Consider the following 23,178-nt stretch of genomic DNA (forward strand, 5'->3'; position numbering starts at 1 on the left):
AAAATAACCAGCTAACATCATAATGACAGGATCAAATTCACACATAACAACATTAACTTTAAATGTAAATGGACTAAATGCTCCAATTAAAAGACACAGACTGGCAAATTGGATAAAGAGTCAAGACTCACCAGTGTGCTGTATTCAGAAAACCCACCTCATGTGCAGAGACACACATAGGCTCAAAATAAAAGGATGGAGGAAGATCTACCAAGCAAATGGAAAACAAAAAAAGGCAGGGGTTGCAATCCTAGTCTCTTATAAAATAGACTTTAAACCAACTAAGATCAAAAGAGACAAAGAAGGCCATTACATAATGGTAAAGGGATCAATTCAACAAGAAGAGCTAACTATCCTAAATATATATGCACCCAACACAGAGGCACCCAGATTCATAAAGCAAGTCCTTAGAGACCTACAAAGAGACTTAGACTCCCACACAATAATAATGGGAGATTTTAACACCCCACTGTCAACATTAGACAGATCAAGGAGACAGAAAGTTAACAAGGATAGCCAGGAATTGAACTCAGCTCTGCACCAAGCAGACCTAGAAGACATCTACAGAACTCTCCACCCCAAATCAACAGAATATACATTTTTTTCAGCACCACACCACACCTATTCCAAAATTGACCACATAGTTGGAAGTAGAGCTCTCCTCAGCACATGTCAAAGAATAGAAATTATAACAAACTGTCTCTCAGACCACAGTGCAATCAAACTAGAACTCAGGATTAAGAAACTCACTCAAAACCGCTCAACTACATGGAAACTGAACAACCTGCTCCTGAATGACTACTGGGTACATAACAAAATGAAGGCAGAAATAAAGATGTTCTTTGAAACCAACAAGAACAAAGACACAACGTACCAGAATCTCTGGGACACATTCAAAGCAGTGTGTAGAGGGAAATTTATAGCACTAAATGCCCACAAGAGAAAGCGGGAAAGATCCAAAATTGACACCCTAAAATCACAATTAAAAGAACTAGACAAGCAAGAGCAAACACATTCAAAAGCTAGCAGAAGGCAAAAAATAACGAAAATCAGAGCAGAACTGAAGGAAATAGAGACACAAAAAACCCTTCAAAAAATTAATGAATCCAGGAGCTGTTTTTTTGAAAGGATCAACAAAATTGATAGACCACTAGCAAGACTAATAAAGAAGAAAAGAGAGAAGAATCAAATAGACGCAATAAAAAATGATAAAGGGGATATCACCACTGATCCCACAGAAATACAAACTACCATCAGAGAATACTACAAACACCTCTACGCAAATAAACTAGAAAATCTAGAAGAAATAGATAAATTCCTCAACACATACACCCTCCCAAGACTAAAGCAGGAAGAAGTTGAATCTCTGAATAGACCAATAACAGGAGCTGAAATTGTGGCAATAATCAATAGCTTACCAACCAAAAAGAGTCCAGGACCAGATGGATTCACAACCGAATTCTACCAGAGGTACAAGGAGGAACTGGTACCATTGCTTGTGAAACTATTCCAATCAATAGAAAAGAGAGAATCCTCCCTAACTCATTTTATGAGGCCAGCATCATCCTGATACCAAAGCCTGGTAGAGACACAACCAAAAAAGAGAATTTTAGACCAATATCCTTGATCAACATTGATGCAAAAATCCTCAATAAAATACTGGCAAACCAAATCCAGCAGCACATCAAAAAGCTTATCCACCATGATCAAGTGGGCTTCATCCCTGGGATGCAAGGCTGGTTCAATACACGCAAATCAATACATGTAATCCAGCATATAAACAGAACCAAAGACAAAAACCACATGATTATCTCAATAGATGCAGAAAAGGCCTTTGACAAAATTCAACAACGCTTCATGCTAAAAACTCTCAATAAATTAGGTATTGATGGGATGTATCTCAAAATAATAAGAGCTATCTATGACAAACCTACAGCCAATATCATACTGCATGGGCAAAAACTGGAAGCATTCCCTTTGAAAACTGGCACAAGATAGGGATGCCCTCTCTCACCACTCCTATTCAACATAGTGTTGGAAGTTCTGGCCAGGGCAATTAGGCAGGAGAAGGAAATCAAGGGTATTCAATTAGGAAAAGAGGAAGTCAAATTGTCCCTGTTTGCAGATGACATGACAGTATATCTAGAAAACCCCACTGTCTCAGCCCAAAATCTCCTTAAGCTGATAAGCAACTTCAGCAAAGTCTCAGGATACAAAATAAATGTACAAAAATCACAAGCATTCTTATACACCAATACAGAGAAACAGAGAGCCAAATCATGAGTGAACTCTCATTCACAATTGCTTCAAAGAGAATAAAATACCTAGGAATCCAACTTACAAGGGACGTGAAGGACCTCTTCAAGGAGAACTACAAACCACTGCTCAATGAAATAAAAGAGGATACAAAGAAATGGAAGAACATTCCATGCTCATGGGCAGGAAGAATCAATATCGTGAAAATGGCCATACTGCCCTTGGTAATTTAGAGATTCAATGCCATCCCCATCAAGCTATCAATGACTTTCTTCAGAGAATTGGAAAAAACTACTTTAAAGTTCATATGGAACCAAAACAGGGCCCGTATCGCCAAGTCAATCCTAAGCCAAAAGAACAAAGCTGGAGGCATCATGCTACCTGACTTCAAACTATACTACAAGGCTACAGTAACCAAAACAGCATGGTACTGGTACCAAAACAGAGATATAGATCAATGCAACAGAACAGAGTCCTCAGAAATAACACCGCATATCTACAACTATCTGATCTTCCACAAACCTGAGAAAAACAAGCAATGGGGAAAGGATTCCCTATTTAATAAATGGTGCTGGGAAAACTGGCTAGCCATATGTAGAAAGCTGAAACTGGATCCCTTCCTTACACCTTATACAAAAATCAATTCAAGATGGATTAAAGACTTAAATGTTAGACCTAAAACCATAAAAACCCTAGAAGAAAACCTAGGCATTACCATTCAGGACATAGGCATGGGCAAGGACTTCATGTCTAAAACACCAAAAGCAATGGCAACAAAAGCCAGAATTGACAAATGGGATCTCATTAAACTCAAGAGCTTCTGCACAGCAAAAGAAACTACCATCAGAGTGAAGAGGCAACCTACAGAATGCGAGAAAATTTTTGCAACCTACTCATCTGACAAAGGGCTAATATCCAGAATCTACAATGAACTCAAAGAAATTCGCAAGAAAAAAACAAACAACCCCATCAAAAAGTGGGCGAAGGACATGAACAGACACTTCTCAAAAGAAGACATTTATGCAGCCAAAAAACACATGAAAAAATGCTCACCATCACTGGCCATCAGAGAAATGCAAATCAAAACCACAGTGAGATACCATCTCACACCAGTTAGAATGGCAATCATTAAAAAGTCAGGAAACAACAGGTGCTGGAGAGGATGTGGAGAAATAGGAACACTTTTACATTGTTGGTGGGACTTTAAACTAGTTCAGCCATTGTGGAAGTCAGTGTGGCAATTCCTCAGGGATCCAGAACTAGAAATACCATTTGACCCAGACATCCCATTACTGGGTATATACCCAAGGGACTATAAATCATGCTGCTATAAAGACACATGCACACGTACGTTTATTGAGGCAATATTCACAACAGCAAAGACTTGGAACCAAGCCAAATGTCGAAAAATGATAGACTGGATTAAGAAAATGTGGCACATATACACCATGGAATACTATGCAGCCATAAAAAATGATGAGTTCACGTCCTTTGTAGTGACATGGATGAAATTGGAAATCATCATTCTCAGTAAACTATCCCAAGGACAAAAAAACAAACACCGCATGTTCTCACTCATAGGTGGGAATTGAACATTGAGAACACATGGACACAGGAAGGGGAACATCACACTCTGGGGACCGTTGTGGGGCGGGGGAGAATGGGGAGGGATAGCATTAGGAGATATACCTAATGCTAAATGATGAGTTAATGGGTGCAGCACAGCAGCATGGCACATGTATACATAGGTAACTAACCTGCACATTGTGCACATGTACCCTAAAACTTAAAGTATAATAATAATAAATAAATAAATAAATAAATAAATAAAATAAAATAAGGTGGATGTGGTTGATGCCCAAGAAAGAAGTGACAAGTATGGAAGCTGAAGACATAAATAACAGCAAGACCATGAGAGTCTTCATTTTATTCTTAGAATTTTTATGCTAAAAATAATACAACACTAGGGACCATCAAACAGAGATTACAGTAGTCCAAATTTATAGTTTTCAAGATTTTTTTTGGTTCTGTGTAGAAATTAATTTTAAAACAAGTCCAAATTGGAGATGGGTGTGGCTTAGAAAAAGATGACAGAAAAGTTTATAGAGAGATGGGGACAGTTTTAAAATCTGTTATAAAGGTAGAAACAACAGAATTTTGTGAGTGGTTTAATGTAGAAGTTTAAATAGGTATTGTGAATGATTCATGGGTTTCTGGCATGAGATACTGGTAGATCGGGTGTTTCACCATGAGAAAGAATCCTGGAAAAAGTAAACATCTACTACGGAAAATCAGCTATTAAAGTTGAGGCATGTTTAGTTTTTCTGCCTTGGAACTAACAAATGGAAAAGTTAAGCAGGCTGTCGGTAATATTCATCTTTCTCTCACAGAAGAGTATAAGACTGTAGGTATCTAAACCCTTAGCCAGGCCTGCAAGATATTCAAAGATCTGGTGCCTGGTAATGTATTTAGCTTTCCTTTGCCATCCTATATATTACACCATTTACTTCACCCTTGGGCTTCTGGTTCCCAAAATGCCCCAGCTTTGTCACTTGTTGTGCTGTCTTGTCTTGGTGCCTATACTTTTTGTTTTAGCAATCCCTCCTCTTCACCAGCCTAATTCCTATGCATCTTTCAAAAATAAGTACAGAGATTATCTGCTCTAAACTATGAAACAAAATTATGACAGGCAATTGTTTTGGACTGAGTTCCTGCCCTGGGCCTAACAGACGAGACCAAATCAAAATGAAGTCAATCACACTAGATGCCACAAAACCAAACTGAAATGTTAAGCAAGCAAATAGACCCGTGAACAGGCCAATACTTTCTGAAAGCAAGAGATTCCATTCTACCTGAGTCAGTGTAATAAAGAAGTCTTCTCTGCTTTAACCCTTACAAAAACAGTAATGTGAAGTAACCTGATATTAACCAATCAGCTTTTCCTTTCCATTGTTATAAATTCATTGGTTACTGATGTTGAAATTGTTGCCAATAAATAAGGGGAACAATTACTCCTTGGGAAGAACTCTGGTATCAAATAATATATCTCTTTTCAGTGATAAAGGGATCTTATGTTTTCAGAATTGAGGTATATTTGAAAGAAGAATAACTCTAAGCTGAATATAAGGGAGAAAATAAAGCCATATATCCCTCAATTATTTCAGACAAAAGGCTATTTAAAAGCCTCAGTCAGTAGGGTAACAATCAGATCTAGAGAAGGATTGAAAAATATTTATTTCCTATCTCAATTGTGAAAACAGTATCCTTGATAGGTGTTATTCTTCTATAATTTGAATGATTTTCAAGCTGTACTAATATGAATTTCCTCTTAAGAGGTCATTAAGTCAGCCACACTGAGTTATAGTTATGTAGCAGAAGCAGGTGGAAGGTAAATTATTTCAGACTTTTACCTTCTGCAAGCAGGATACCAATGGAAAATTGTTAACCAATATTCCCACTAGAAAGGCCAAGAAATGAAATGATGGGAAAATCAAATCAAAAGTAATAAAGTACTCTATGTTTCCATTTTCAAACTTCTTCCTCTAAAGTTGTTTTATTTATAGCCAGATAAAGGAATGATTTTAGCTATCTGTTAGTACTGAATGTCCAGGTATTCTTAATCTCAAGTGATAGATGTGCCTCATGGATAACTAAAGGAGACATCATCATATACTTCTCATTTCTTCTTTTTGAAGGAGTCATTTATGATTTATTCACATCTACTGCCCTATTCAAGCTGTTAGATGAGAGAAGTTGATGAACAAGAGGCTGGTTTTTGAGACACCAATACCTACAAAGCTTAAAGAATAACAGAAAATAATAAACAACTGAGTGAATTTCTGATTTCGTAAATCATACATTATTGAATTTTCCAACAAGATAAAAGATTCAGAGATTTTTTCAAAGATTGTCCCTTTTCTGTAACTTACAGTGTGTGGTACAAAGCTATTGGCATTCTAGAATTAAGATATTTAGAAAATGGACTTAGAGAATTATCAAGCAACGGTTGCAGCTAACCACTTCTAAAACTTTACAAAGTAGTTTCTTTCTCTTTAGAAACAAACCTCAACTTATTAAGGAAGTCTTTTCCAGTTACCACATACTAATTGCGTGTACTTAAATATAATTGATTTACTTCAACTGATGAGGTGGTCTTAATAAATAATCAGACATTTAAAAATAAATATGTTTTATATATGTCAGCAATGGTATGCAAGGAAATATTCTGGGGCCTTTTGGGAAAGAATACAGGAGTATAATCTACAGGATAACATTTAATAAGTAGGATCTTGAATTAAAATTTTTTGATAAGCATAGTAGAAACTAGATTATCTTACCCATGGGTGGGGTGAGGATAAGAGATATTCAGACAGAGGGAACAAATAGGGTAAGTAATGGGGAGTGGTTAAAGGAGCTCACCATCCAGGCAACCAGTCAGCCATGAGGCTATATGCCTCCCTCTCTGGGAAATAATGCTTGACGTGTTTTTAATACCAGCGTGTTTCTAGACAAAGAGTACTACGGTGGACTCTGCTTGAAAATTTCCAGCCAATTCTTTAAAGTAGTTTTTTGAATGAGTAAAGCAATTTCAAAGACATCTTTTGTGCTTTGAATGAGGGAGAAAACTTGTTCCCCAATGCAAAGCTTCTGCAGTATATTATGACAGAAAGAAAACTGGGTAGGAGGAATAAAACATGGGTGGTGTTTTGGCTCTAGCAATATTTTAACACCTTAAATGTCAGTTTCCTAACCTTCAAGATGAGAATGATGGATAATATTATGTCTATATCTAACGTTCCAAATGCACCATTAACATGGCCAAATAACTCTGCAGTAGAAAATTCAGAGACTGACAGAAGTGAGCAAATACATATATAATCACATCAATTTTATTATCCAGAGTACAATTTTATTATCCAGAGAAACTTCTCAAATGCAGATAGATATCCATTATTAGATACTGAAATCACTTAATGGATTCCAACCACCATTCACCAGAAAGAAATAAAATAGAATAGATAATCCCAGAGTACTCGGCAAGAAGTAAGGACAAATATTGTCTCTTGAAGCTTCTGTTGTGGTACGTTACATATGATAGATTTTTGTGTATGTGCTCTGGGTCACAGAGTAAATTATATTTATTTTCCATCAACATTGCTATTATTTTCAAGCCACTTAGTCACAGTGTCTTTATTTGAGCTCACGGAGAAAGGAAGCTTCCACTTACCTATAGTAGGGTCATGATAATCAGGGAACTGATGACTAATAAACTGCATTGTCATTGCTGAAAGAAAAAAAAACACATTTTGTTTAATAAAAATTCACTAATTCATCAATAAGTTATTTACCAACATAGTCCACCAATCTTTTAAAAGGTTATGGTGAATAAGTTAGTTATGTGAGTGACTAATTTAATTTCACACAAAATGAAAACAATAAGACAAAGTTCTAGAGGAAAAAATGTGTCAGATAATGCCAGATACTTATCTGAAATAAATATGTTCAAATTTTAAGTGTATTTCAATAAAAATGGTATTAGAGTAAAAATAAAGAAGCTCTTGACATAATGAAAATGTAAACCATTTACAGAATCCCTCTTGACCTGCTCTGGTTAAATAGTTGGTAATGATGTGCAAGTCCCTTTCACCAAAGAATCTGTACATTCTCTGGGACTCTAAGTTTTTCATCTTAAAAGTGAATAGATACCCTCTGAAGTTCTTACGAAGTATAAAGATATGTAATTACATGATTTTTGTCTTTAACTGTTCAAAATTAAAATTATTTCAGTTACTTTTATTTTGCCTATTTATGTTATTGACCACCTTTTTCTCATTACTTTTTTTCTGTAATTCTGTATTCTCCACATTATTTCCAAACCTATGATTTTGTAAAACATTTGCAATATTTCTATTGTAAAGTATTTCCTCATGTGAATTTCCATTATTAGGAAGCAAAAGGAACTCTGAAGCAAAACAACAAACAGATAAAAATATTGTATAATAGCTCTTCTCTTTCTTTTTTCCTCACTTCTGCGTGTATGTTTGTTAACAGACTCTCTCCTTGAGCAAATTTTAGGTAAGATCCTAAGCCTTCTTCTCTACTAGACCTCAAACATGGACCCTGTCCTTGTATTCTGGCTGGGTCTATATATCCCACTTGTAGTACAAATCCTGCTAAGTCAGTTTAGAAAGAATCCTCCCCTGGTATCTGATCCTGTGTCCTACCTTCAACAAGAATCCTGCTAAGTCAGTTTAGCAAGAATCTTCCTCCCCTTGATGTCTCTAGGAATTTTCCATTCACAGGTGTAACTCCTCCCCTCTCACCTTCCTCCTCCTCTGTGCCTTGCCTATACATCTCTGTGTCCTTTCTGTATTTGGAATTGAGCCCAGTTCTATACTGAGGACTCTTTTCCCTTATGGAAATAGTTCCTGGATTAAATTTATTTTTATTGCTTTAACTAGTGTCCAGCTCTGGTTGTTTTTAACAGTGTGTACACACTTTAGCAAATGTTCTGAGCAGAGAAGACTCAGTTACATTCAACAAACATGTGGAATGCACTATTCTGACCATGCTGAGAAATGCAAAGAAATGGAAACTGACCCAGTGGAAGAGAATTTCTGTTTTATGCTTTAACAATTGTTTACTTCATTTATTTGCATTGACAAAAGAAGTCTCTACATGTAAGTATTACTCAATTTGACAGCTTTGGGCAAATTTTTGAAATGCAAATCAACATTCCTTACAGATAGACTGAGGAGTTAGAATACTTCAGGTAAACAAACTGAAAGCAACATGTTTATTAAGTGGATATGAAGAAGCATTTGGAAAATGCTTTTCCTGAGTTTTAAAATGGCAGTTGCCTCCCTCTCTTAGTTCCTGACTTGTTTACTCCCAGTTAGAACACAGAGGTCAGAGCCATGGCTTCATGTGAGCAATTAGCTATGGGTAGTCAGTCATCTCAATTTCAATAATAGCTTAGTTCAGTACATTTAAAACTAAAATGAAGATATTCCTACTCCACTCAAAACAAATGGATATCGACTTAATTACTAATGTGATTAACAGTCTCAACATCCATCTTATGATAGTCAATTATTTAGGCTAAAATCTCAAAGATGTCTTTGCATCCCTTCCCTCTCATATCCTCCATACAAACATAAATTTTAAGATTTCACTCCAACAAATTTTTCATACATCTTGATTCTTTCTGCTATTACTCTAGTTCAGAATCTTATATTTCTTTTGAAAATCTCTATTGCATTAGACTAAAAACTGTTTCCTACATAATTATTTTATTTTCTTTACATTAGTTCTTTCCCAATGGTACCAACACCATCACTAAAAAAATTATGTCACTCACATGTCAGCTGCTATTAAAATAAAGAACATAATCTTCAACAGGATACGCTAATACATGTGGTCTTTCGTGAACCACATTCATCTTTCCTTTCAGTCTGAACTTATATCACTGCCCAAACAGCTACCAGTGTTGTTCTCACACTTAGTGTGGTACTTTCCATCCATGAGAATGCCTTTATCCTATGACATAAAAATGACCTTTGCCATCTTCATTTTGATATCAGAATTATGAAGACTCTCTCCTTGCCAAAACTTCAGTCAGGCTCCTCTGAACCCTCTTCTCACCTACATCTAAACTTTTGTACTTCCATATTCATCTTTTCATAACCCAGATTTAGCAAGAATACTGTTAAATCAGTTTAGAGAGCATCCCCTACCCTTGATATCTGATCATTCTCAATACCTGATCAAATTTTTCATCCCCACCACTCCTCAAGAAATATTTGATTTCCCTGCCTTCAGCAAGAATCTCATTAAATTTGTTTAACTAGAATCACTTCTTCTGGATATGTCTTAGTAATTTTTCCATCCACTAACCCCAATCCTGCTTCTCGGCTATACATCCACTTAGTGCTTGCTGTATTTGGAACTAAGACCAGTTCTATACGTAGTTCTTTATCCTTTGCCATAGTTCCTGAATAAAATCGGTTCTTACCAATTTAACTACTCTCTGGCTCTGATTTTCTTTAACAATGTTAAGAATGATTGATATCGCTAGTCAAATGTCACACCATTCTATTCACACATTTAAACCTTCCTCTATCAGGTGTCAGTACATGATAGTCATGGAAGCTATCAAGAAGCAATAGAAAGAACTGTTATGGTCTAAGTTAATTGCTATGCAATTGGGAAGGAATTGTGGAGCCTGAAGAAGTTTTGAACAAATTTAAGAAAAAAGATACGAAAGCATTTTAATAAATAATAGAAATATTTGGATATTAGACTTGAGAAACATACAGCCAACATCAGAAATAAATGAATCAGTCAGGGACTTACCTGTTACAGTTATTTATAAGAACACCTAGGCCGGGAGCAGTGGCTCACGCCTGTAATCCTAGCATTTTGGGAGGCCAAGGCGGGTGGATCACCTGAGGTCAGGAGTCCTAGAACAGCCTGGCCAACATGGCGAAATCCCGTCTCTACTAAAAATACGGAAATCAGCTGGGCCTGGTGGTGCATGCTTGTTATCCCAGCTACTCAGGAGGCTGAGGCAGGAGAATCACTTGAACCTGGGAGGTGGAGGTTGCAGTGAGCCGAGATTGTGCCCCTGCACTCCAGCCTGGGTGACAGAGCCAGACTCCATCCGCCACTACCTCCCCCCGCCAGCCTGCCCCGAAAAAACAAAACAAAACAAAACAAAAAAAACAGTATATATTTAGATGATGGAGTTTGTGCTTTAATGGAAACCTGCTGCTTGTTGTGTAATTGAAAAAAGCCCTTTAAGTGTGGAATCTTCTGACCCTCCACTGAGACAGAATCAAAGCAAAAGGAGCCAGCTGAGCTTTGTTTCAGAATTCAAAAGATAATTTTAGAAAGATTGATTTGTATAAGTTTCTTTTGTGTTTTACCAAGTGGATCCCCTATGGGACATCTAACAGGCATTTCCATTTGGGGGAGATAATTTATAAAAAAACAATTTTTGAAAAATCTCTCCTAAGTACCTATCAAGCTCAACCTGTTATCACACTGGAGAGAATCTGCTATTAGTCAGACTGGAGATTAAATTTTATTTCATTTTATGTTACACAGTTGTATATCCTCAAAAAATTGGCATTCTATTATTCCTTGCTAAAGAGCAACTTCATAAGAAACTCAAACATCGTAATTCTATCCTTTTTTCAGATATTTTAATTGTACTGACTTTATAATATCTTAATACATTGGTTCTAAAAATCTAATAACAATGGTCTATCTTTTACTCCCAAAACATTCATTTATATACACACAAGAACACAATATTGAGAAATGGGTAACGATCAACATGTCCCAAGTAAGAACAGTTGTCCTAGAAAATACCAGCATAAGTCATAAATCAATATTTTGATCAGAATGTTAGGGTATCAATGAACAATGCAATTGTGAATTGTGGCTTTTATTATTTAAAAGTTTCCCTTATCTCATTTAATTATTTTTATCGTTTTGGTCTGATCAAAGTTATAATCACTGCATTAACTTTGTTTCAATTTTGGGGGTTTATTCCTAATTTTTCTTTGAATTTATAATCGTAAATCACTGTGTTTCAGGAGGTTCTTGGTATATTACAGTGCTGGATTTTTTGCACCAATTTAAAATTTGTTTTATTTTAATAGGCAAGTTAAGTCCATTCACATTCTTGTACTCATGTTCTTATTCTTGTTTTAGTCTAAGGTTTAAAATTGAATATAATAAATCTTCATCAATTAGCTATTTTTTTTCAAAGTTTTCCCAATCTTCTCTTGATTGGATGGAGGAATATATGTATATATATATATATATATATTTATTTATGATAGAATTCACGGGTACAGTATTTCCAGTGTTCTTGCCTATTTAGAACTATTTTTCTGTAGCCTTGATACTTACAAGACAACTTGGCTGGATATAAAATACTTGTCCTGCACTTTTCTGAACCATGTTAACTGTTTGATCTGTTTTTCTGGAGATACTAAGGATTCTTTTTTCTTTATAGTCCGCTAGTTTTACTAAGTTATGTCTTGAAATTAATAGTTTCAGGCCAGGCGCCATGGCTCATGCCTGTAATCCCAGTACTTTGAGAGGCCAAGGTGGGTGGATCACGAGGTCAGGAGATCGAGACCATCCTGGCTAACACGGTGAAACCCCGTCTTTACTAAAAATACAAAAAAATTAGCCAGGCGTGGTGGTGGGTGCCTGTAATCCTAGCTACTCGGGAGGCTGAGGCAGGAGAATAGTGTGAACCCGAGAGGCAGAGCTTGCAGTGAGAAGAGATTGCGCCACTGCACTCCAGCCTGGGTGACAGAGTGAGACTCCTCCGTCTCAAAAAAAAAAAAAAAAAAAGTTTCAGATTTTTTTTTTTTCAGGTACAAGTGGGTCTTTTCAATAAGTAAATACATATTTTCTTTAATTTCTAGAACTTTTTATTGAATCGTGGTTTTTTTTTTACATATTGTTGTTTTTATTCTTCAAGGATTTGACTTTTTATGCTGTTGAATATTTTTTGCCTGGTTTTCATTTCTACCACATTTTCTCTGACTTTTTAGACCTTGTAAAAATCATTATTAATCACATATTAATTCTCTTGATTGTTTCCCTGCTCTCCAAATGTCTCAGTTTTCATTCCAAACTACTCTCCCAAGAGTACCTTGTGATTTGTCCCTTATTTCTGAGATGATTTTGTCTTTTCCTACAATTTCTTTTTTCTCAGTATATATCTTCTTTATTTCTGTTTCTCAGTTTTTGAATTTCTGATTGTGTGTTTAAATTCATCTACACACGATTATTTGAGGATGTTTAATTCAGTTAAGCTTCTTGTAGTACATGTCAATGCTTTGCTAAATTTTGGGGGAGAATATTTATTAGCTTAAAACAGTTGATTCCCTCTTCTTTTTTCTTCTTAGGGTAGTTTTGTATCATGTTGGTTTCACCTTTTTTCTCTGTTTCTATGCATTACATATTCAGTTATTACATCAAGGGTGTTGTCTTCTCTCAGGTTAGTAAAGTGCAGGATTTTTTTTTTTTTTTCAAATTAGGTAACATTGACAGGTGGTGGGGATCATAGAAGTAATTGTCATATCTTGTTTCTCTCTGTTTTCAACAGAATCTTTAGTTTTCTTCATTACCTTCCTACCTTTTCCTTCACTGCCACATCTTGAAGGTGAATACTTCTTTTCTACTTATTTCCATCTCCCTGAGAAGCAGATTGTCAGTTCTGGTTCTGTTTACTGTCAAGCACATTATCACTGCTGTGAAACATAAACTTTCAGACTAATTTTCAGTATTTTGACAATTAGTGTTGTATGGCTTGCTTTCAAAAGATGATATTACTAATATTTCATTTAAGTACTTGACTTTCCTCTCCTCTTTTTCTCAGTCTTTTAAGTCTTCCCTCTCTCCATCCTCCACAACCACAGCCTTGTAATGGCACCAGAATTTCTGTTGACATTTTTTTTTCTTTTTTTTTTTTTTTTTTTGGAGACTGAGTTTTGTTCCTGTTGGCCAGGCTGGAGTGCAATGGTGCGATCCCAGCTCACAGCAGCCCCCACCTCCCGGATTCAAGAGATTATCCTGCCTCAGCCTCCCGAGTAGCTGAGATTACAGGCATGTGCCACCACGCCCGACTAATTTTGTATTTTTAATAGAGACAGGGTTTCTCCATGTTGGTCAGGCTGGTCTAGAACTCCTGACCTCAGGTGATCCACCCTCCTTGGCCTCCCAAAGTGCTGGGATTACAGGTGTGAGCCACCACACCTGACCTCTGTTTTATTTTTCTACTTAGAGGTAATTTGACATTCATGGCATAGATCACATGTGGTTTAATTGTACTTCTTGTTGGTATTTTGGCTTTGCGGAAGGATGCATGGAGAAATTCAGATTCAAGAGGCCAGCTATATTCTCCTATTCATTTCTCACTGACCAGTAAACCCTTATGTGTAAGATGGAGCACACAAAATTCTTGAAGTATAGATCTTCAAAACTTGGTGCTGAAAATGAGCAATTAATTTTTTCATGGAGAATTTAGGTCAAATATGACCTAAACACAATATATTTAGTTTCTGTTCTTATCTATGCATCAGATTATTTCAATTAGAGGACTAGAATCTATTTGTCTAAAAAGGCCGAGAGAAAAGTGTAAGAAAGACTGTCACTGGATCCCAATTTGGTCAAGACCGCTTAGAACAAGAAAAATCGTGCTGTCCGTTCCAAAAGATTTTAAAGTTCACCCATAAAACACCTATTGAGCATCTACTGTGTGCTAGATATTGGCAATACCAAATAAATAGGTGGAACCCTTCAAATATAGTGAATTCTAGATGTGTTTTAGACATCCTGAATCAGAAAACTAAGCTGCATGCATGTGTGAGCATGGGTAGTGGAGAGATTGATGGAAATAGGTGCCTTGGCATAAATAGAATGTATAAGAACACTATTTCCTAGCTCTGTCTTACAAAGGATTTATTAGTGCAAAAGGCAAATGGCTGAACAAAGCTTTTGGTTCTTTGCTGCAATTATTTTTCACTTATGTCAAATGCAACATAAGTTATGCTGAAAGATGACCATTCTGTTCTATGGAGTCTTTCCCAGATCCTCTCATCAGGTGGTCTCCCAGCCCTCAGAACTTCAAGGCCTCCTCTGAGTTCTTTATGAAAAATTGGCAGAAAAGTGAAGTAAGAGAATTCACAGAGAATTGTGTGACAGAATGTTAAGTAAAAAAATTGACATAAATATTGTACATTACTGTATCCACAGTCTATTATCAAAACTCAGTTACTTGGCTTCTCCTAACTACTATGAGATGGGGGTGCATGTTAGGAAGAAAAGAAAATAGGTCTGGTGAACACATAGCAGGCTTCAGCATAAGGGGGAAAAGGATATTTAAAGGAAAGGTGGAAATGTCAAATGAAGGAAAATGAAATGTTATACTTTCCCCCCAAAAAGAAGAATTATTTTCTGAAAAACTAACTTTGGCCTTAATGTTACTCTGTATCTTACTAGCTTCTATAAGGAATGCTTCCAAATTATCTGAATAAGCACCTTTTAATTTTTGATGAATATTAACAGAAATTATTATAAAAAACATACCTTAAAAAATTTTTGTAGGGTGTAACAACCTACATGCTAGAAATATATGCATAATTGTATTTATTGCTTTTAAAAATTAATTATCTAGATAGGAGTACATCTGAAATAATATGTGAAGCATTTTTCCAGGTTAACTATGTGGACATCATAAAAATATCTGGGAAAAGAAATAACAATAGGAGGCTTTTTCTACTCTATACACATAAATGCTTCTTTGAAAGTTGGTTAGTGGCTTTACGGATACAAAGAAAGTGAAGATTATGTATGAGTAGAGAAGACATTGGGTCAGAATATTTGCTATCTTTATAAAAGAAATTACGGATGAAAATAAAGAATGCTTAGTAGACTCAATAGCCCTTTGCTTTAACTTCTAAAATTATTACAGTTAATTTATTACCCTTGTATAGCAAGTAAGAATACTACCCTACCATAGAAATGGACATTACTTAATGGTAAGCCCTGGATACTGTTAGGAAGTACCTGATGGATTTCATATCAAAGACACTTTTTCTTTATTAGTGGCTATATCATTAACATATGTTATGTAAATGTAGTGTTTCCAAGGACTTTATAAAATATTCATTAAGTACATATAATAAATAATGGCCAAATGCATCTTAAATGTTCATACAATGGCAGTGGTGAGAGATTAAAAACAATCATTTTTTAAAGCAAACACATTTTGTGTGGACGTCTTTTTTCATGCACATATTTTTATTTAAATTTCCATTTTATTATTCAGATATTCCCATAATTTACTATTTCATTTTAAAGTTAAATATAAGTCAACTGCTTCTTGCTTTGCATAATTCAGTATTAAATCATTGAATTTATTCTCTGAAAATCTGACAATATTATATATCACTCTCCTTGGAATGTCAGTGGTATTTGGCCAGAGGCAGAGACTGTCAGTTATGAAAGAGGAAAATTATAGAAAGGGGTTATTTCCTACAAAATTATATATATATATATATATATATATATATAGCATAAGATCATATAACTCATTATTACTCCTCCAACCCACACCCACGTCTCAAAAAAATACTTGATATTTATGTGAAGTACTAAACTAAAGCAATTTAGAGAATAATACAATCCAAAAACTCAAAGACGGAAGTTGGCAAATCACTGCTTTCCCTTTGACAATTGATGTCCTGTCAGTGAAATGGGAAAAATGAGACAGGGAGACAGGTCACTAAGATTTAGCCCCATTTGTCTTGGTTTTTGGGACCATGAAAAAATTACTCAAACTCTCTGACTTAATTTTCTCATCTGAAAAATGAGAAGAGGGAAGAGAGATAACTTAAAACCGCCTCCAAATTAAGCATTCTGCAATACCTCTTTCTTCATTTCATTGTTACCATCATCACCGTTCCTTCCTCATCTATTTAGGATCTGGTTATTTCTCTTGTACTTCAATCTTCTATTTTAATCATTCTGTTTCCGTCACATTGGCCTTCAGAGTTTGTCCTACCTTTCAGTAACGCCCTTTCCCAAGGAGAGTCTTTGTTGGTGCTTCTACCTCTGCCTGGAGAACTCTCCTCCAGATACCTGCATGGCTTGCTCTATATTTCTTTCAGATTATTACTCACTTGGGCATTCTCTGGGAGGTGTTCTCTCATTACTGAACTTAAATCGAAACCCATTCCTCCTCCTTGGAACTCCCTATGTTCCCTTGCTGGCATTCATTCATTCAAAAATATTATGTGTCAGACACTATAGTTGGGATATGTCAGTGGACAAAACAGATGAAGACCCTTGCCTTCTAAAGGTTTACATTTGAGAAGAATATGGGGAGTTGTGGAGGAGGACAGCCAGTGAAAATACACACACATTTGCTTACACAGTAATAGTATGTTTAATGGTGACAACAGCAACAAAAAATAAAATTATTATAGCACTGTTATTAAAATAAACATTTATTGTGGTAGGTGGGATAAAATTCTATGACAAAATTAAATAAATATAGCGTTTTCAACAAGAATAAGAACCATGTACCATTTTCCATTATTAAATAACTTGTTCATACAGTTTATAAAAAAGATAATAATGAGTATTAAATTATTATGTCTTTTATGTCCAAATAGATATATTTACAAGAAATTATAGGATTTTTATTGAAGACATCATTATTTAAAATAAGGCAGAAATTATATCTTTTAAAACAATTTAAATTTAGGATAATATTTTATATATCAATTTAAAAGTATTTAAGTTTGATTTATAACCTTACAAAATTCCTTGAAGGAACAATTTAACAAAATTGTTTTGAGAGCCATGCAGTAACTTGGTTAGGTTACAGAGCAATATCAAGGAATCAAACTGATTGGGCCATAGGACCCCAAAGCCAGACTCTTTCCATTGTGCTAATTGGTTTTCATTAATTCTTTCCTCTTACCTGAAAATTTATGCACACGTAGGCCATTGATATTTGCTGAGTAATAACATACAAGTACACTAAATGTTTATTTTTGAATGAATAAATAAATAAATGCATCTAAAATTAACTTTTGACTCAAAGTCAAATTAAGGTAAAAACAGGGAGACTGGGCTGGGCCTGGTGGCTCACGCTTGTAACCCAGCACTTTGGGAGGCCGAGGCAGACGGATTACCTCAGGTCAGGAGTTCAAGACCAGCCTGACCAACATGGAGAAACCCCGTCTCTATTAAAAATACAAAATTAGCCGGGCGTGGTGGCGCATGTCTGTAATCCCAGCTACTCGGGAAGCTGAGGCAAGAGAATTGCTTCAACCAGGGAGGTGGAGGTTGCAGTGAGCTGAGATAGCTGAGATAGCGCCATTGCACTCCAGCCTGGGCAACAAGAGCGAAACTCCATCTCAAATAAATAAATAAATAAATAAATGAAAGAAAGCAGGGAGAATGTTCTTTTATTTTCCCCTCAGCACACATATTTACAAACATTTTCTAAATTGCATTGAGTTGAGGGTCAGAAATAGAGCTACAGGAATCCATAGCACAGGATCTTTCCCAAGGAGGACATGCCCAGGGGAAGCATGGCAGAATAGCACCCAGCACCTAGGCAGCCAAGCTGCTGAGCATGGAGAGTAAGACTGAGATAACCACCAACCTGGAACGGCCCCAAACAGGAGTGATAGGATCTTTTTAAAGTCAAGGTAAAAGGGAGGTACTAAGAATAGTAAAATAGGGTCCTTGTGGAGTTTGGTAAAGATCTCCTAATTCTCTTTGCAGCTTTTAATACTGACAATGTTGATCTTCTGTACTGAAAGAATGTTGAATCAGAAATTGGGTAAGAGGTATCCCGATCCCACTTTAATGACAGCTTTCATTTTTTTTTTCTAATTAACGCATTTCTAAAATGAAAGAGGTTCTCCTCTGTTTTCTCTAGGAATAATACAGGTTCTAAATTTCTATAAAATTAACATTTAGAAAGGGGTATTCAGCACTGGTGGCTTAGTGCTTTCCAGATCAAAAGCATAATTCAGCATATTTATATTAAGGTAATGAAGCTCATTAATGCAGGCTAATACCAAACCTATACTTCCCAGAGTCAGAATTTCTGAACCAATTATTTTCTTAGAACAAATCTATCACAGTTCAAAGGTGGGAAGGGAATCTGAGATTGTGATTTAATTTGTTCATTTAGTCATAAGACATTTACTGAAGGGCTGGTATGTCTACGTTTCTATAGGTGTGTGGTTATAGGATATGGATGGTTGAGAAGAAAAGGACTGAGATTTGGGGGCTGAGGGATAGATTAGAAAACAGCATCATTTGGTTGGGGAAATGGTGTTCAACTGAGCAGCTGGATGGGAGCAGCACCTTTTGCAATTCTTCATTTCCCTGAGTGTTTTTCCTTCTATGGAATGTTCCCCTTTACTTTCTTGACATTTCTCCACAAACTCACTGTTAATGGAAAGAAATTGTGCTTTCCAGGACTTTAAAAACTCTATTCATCTTCACTTACTAATTTTCAAGGATGATTGATGAGACACAAAAAAGCAAAGAATATTAAAAACTAAATATTACCAGTCATTATTTATTTGCTGTATGCTGACAGTTTATTTTGAACTTAAACAAAGAAGAAAAATAGACATTTTCACTAATACTTTCTCAAGTATTTTATCATTTAGGATAAACCTCATCTCCTTAGGTAAATGAAATACCTAAGGAGTATTTCAGTATGCAGTGCCCTGCATACCTGTGCCAACATACGTAAATGCAACTCTCTCTGTAGTGCCATTCTTACAGCATAATAACTAACGGAGACAATTACTGGAATCTCATCTACATGAATGGGTGGTAGTAACTACAGACAATTCCAAAGCATTCAGATTTTAAAATGTGTATAATCTGTCATAGGAGTTATTGTAGATGTTAACATCTAATCCATATGAGAATTAATATTGTTATCATTTGCCACAATAAGAATTTACTCTGTCTTGACACCCTGATCCTGCAATGAAAACATTTTTTGACATTTTAGATAATCATGTTAGTAACTAATGGACACCGGCGTATACCCGGGGCTGAAGGTTTTACTTTCATTGGTTTAGAAGATTATCAAAGCATTAAGGCACCCGCGATTTAAGTGTTGTAATATCTGCATACATCCTAAGCATTTTCTTTTGTTTGATGAATCTCTATCCTACTTGTAACAATTTTGTAAAAACACTTGGAGAAGAGATCATAGAATAGTCCACTGCCTACCTTATCAGAAGGGCATTGGGAGGGCACAAATAATATTTTTACCTCACCTCTAATATCTTTTTACCTCCTGCCTGGAACTTCCCATTTTGTGCCTTGTATCATGAATGTGTTTGGCTCCCTAGACTCTTTTCTTAAGACATCATTAGCTTCCATCAGCTTCCACAGTCCTTCATGAAAAAAACTGAAAATGGAGGATGGACCATATCCTGAATAAAAGGCACACCCTTTCATGGCCTTATCTAGATCATATCTATTTAAATTAATTACGGTAATAATGGTGATAATCTTCATAATATTATATTTTCATAGGGTTCTTTTGGTTTATACATTATTTTAACTGTATTTTTCTTTTTACAACATATGTGGAATGACATCAATCTAAAGGCAATGGCTAATAGGCTGGGTGTCAGATGCAAGATAGGCAGTCCTGATAGGCTGGAATGATGAGACAAACCCAGAAAGATAAAATGTAACAGAATCATGCAAAAATCTTGTATTTTAGTCAATAATCAATGTGACAATTACAAAACTATGAGAATGAGTCAGTGCTGGTATGACATCTGTTCAAATGAAAAAAGATGTGGAGGTTAGGATCAGATCTACATAATTATCTGACACAATATAAAATTTGAAGGATTTGCACAGTTTTAGAACAGATTGTGACCATATTATTAATTCTCAACATATCACTTGTTGGTCCACTAGGTTGGATTTGTTATGGTGACAAAAACACATCCACTGACTAGATCAGTCCCTGGACTGGATTTCATCTTGCCTCCACAGGAAACATGCTTTGGCTCTACACAGTACCCCGAGATGAGCTCTGCCTAAAGCTGGGCTGCTTCTACTGGCTTCTAGTCATGTGACAGGCAGAGGCCTTGGCTCCCTAGAGACTGGGAACATGGTATCTGGCAGACAACACAGGGTCTTCCACAGTCAACATTTACAGAATTGAATCATGCCTATTCTGTCTAGGGCAGTGGTTCTTAAAATATGGTCAAATAACCTTTAGGGTCTGAGAGGCCCTTTCATAGGGTAAATGAGGTTCTCCCTTTTCCCACTTGTCTGTGTAAAACCAGCTTTCCTTATGTACTCAACCAAAACAACATACTTTAGCATATTGAACACAGAAACAGATAGACAAATGCAATTGTCTTTTAAGCTACACATCCATGGATAATTTAAAACAAAACTTCAGTTTTAATTTATATTATGGTAGATATCAATAAAAATAATACACATAAACAAAGCTCTTCAGGGTGCTCAGTAATTTTCAAGTGTTTAGTGTGATCCTCAGATCAAAAAGTTTGAGTGCCGCTGATCTAAGGTAAAAGTTCACCCTTCCAAATAAAAAAAAGCTATAATTATTCACACATCAATTAATAAGTATTTCAAAAGCCTATAATCAAAGATGACACAATTTGAAAACATACTTGGACAAGTTGTCTATATGACTCCAGATCATTTCTTTTTTCTCATTTCCTTTTATTTTTCTACTGTTTCTCCTTTCTCAATGTCATATATTCATGGCTATTGTGCTTATATGTCTCCCTTTTTTCTTATAATCTTTCACTTTTTCACTCATTTTGTCTCTCTTGCCATATCCAACTATTTCTCTCAACACTCTTTCTTCCTTTCTAGAACTTGCTGTCATTTTTGGTTTTTCCACTTCACCACTATCTTACCTGTGCATATCAAATTATAGAATTGAAAATTAATGTTGTGCTTAATCAATAAAGTTTCAGTAAATTTCCGCCAAATCACTCCCTCTACTCTCATCCCAAGACAGCTAATATTACAATTTTGGTGACTAAAAACCAAAACAACACCAAAAATAAATTTATAAGTTGTACTTAAATGTAATGCTTGCATTTTTCTCTTGATACACTCTTTAATATTCTTAGGAAAATATAATGAGAAAATAAAGTTAAAATAAAATAAAATTATTATGTTTATAAACTAACATATGAGGAGTCTACAAATGAGAAGAGTAAGCAAAGTGTGAAGAAAAAGGAAGAAGTTTCTTTGAAAAGGTTTGAAGCCAGGGACTCAGAGAGATGGAACATGCCAGGGAGCCATGCAATGGAGCATGGTTAGAAAATTTGGGACAATTTAATGATAGATGTCAAATTTAAAGTTTTGCTTGCTTTGTGTTGAAATTATACTCCTTTGTTTCTCCTCTTTAATAAATTATATGACACAATAATATGAGGGGAGTTCTACTGTTTAAACCCATCATGGAGTGGAGGCTGACTGGTCAAAGAGGAGGGCAGCCTTGGAAGCTGAGAGCAAAAGTTGAAGTACATGAGGCCAATGAAATGGCTGCAGATGTGGGCTGACTCAGGGATAACCCATAGGGATCTGCGATCTATCAAATTTGGAATCACTAAAGGTACAAAGAAGGTATACTGTCACAATGTGTGTTATGCTGGGACTTGAACAGTTCCATAGAGACATTTTCTGACTTTTAAGCCAGTTCCTTCAACAACCATTTTATTATATGGTTGTATTATATGGGTTCACTAACTTCAAAGCTAACTGATGTCAGGCTCCTGTTTCTTTTGTATATCTATAACAATAATATTAGTGTTAAACATGACATTAAGTGTAGCATGTATTCATTAAAAATTGGTGACTGGTTCACTGCTGATATAGATAAATGCATCAAATATTTTGAAACCAATAATTCAAAGAGTTAGGTATTTAGGTTGGGAGATTACACAAAACTGTCAGTCTGGGAAAATGGTTAAGGAAACAAGTGCTAGAAGCTTAAGACATTTCCTGGATATTTACACATTATGTGGCTTTAGGAGAGTTATTAAGTAATTAGTCCTGTTTCATAGTTGCCTCATCTATAATGTAGGATTAATAATAATACCCACTATGGGGTTGTTATGAAAAGTAAGTGAAACAATATATGTAAAGAACTTAAACTAGTGACCAGACAATCGTAAGTTCTTGATAAACATTTACTGAGATTTACTTTTAAACCATTTGATTTGGAATGATTCAAATGATTTGTCTTTTTCAATGTTTCATCATGGTCTCAGGGTCTATCTAGCTAAAATATGATGTTTTTTATAAAACCACAGCTCACATATGTTCATATGATGT

The 23,178-nt window shown here is 35.6% G+C and overlaps 1 protein-coding gene across 1 annotated transcript in view; it reads right to left on the reverse strand.

Annotated features, from left to right (window-relative positions):
* Window positions 1-23,178, reverse strand: part of RIT2 (Ras like without CAAX 2) — a 384,646-nt gene that overhangs the window by 294,513 nt on the left and 66,955 nt on the right. Inside the window, exon 2 of the mRNA XM_054460870.2 lies at window positions 7,484-7,540. Coding sequence (XP_054316845.1) covers window positions 7,484-7,540 — 57 coding nt within the window. The remainder of the gene's footprint in view (window positions 1-7,483; window positions 7,541-23,178) is intronic.

The sequence above is a fragment of the Pongo pygmaeus genome, chromosome 17 (assembly GCF_028885625.2).
Source record: "Pongo pygmaeus isolate AG05252 chromosome 17, NHGRI_mPonPyg2-v2.0_pri, whole genome shotgun sequence".
Lineage (NCBI taxonomy): Eukaryota > Metazoa > Chordata > Mammalia > Primates > Hominidae > Pongo > Pongo pygmaeus.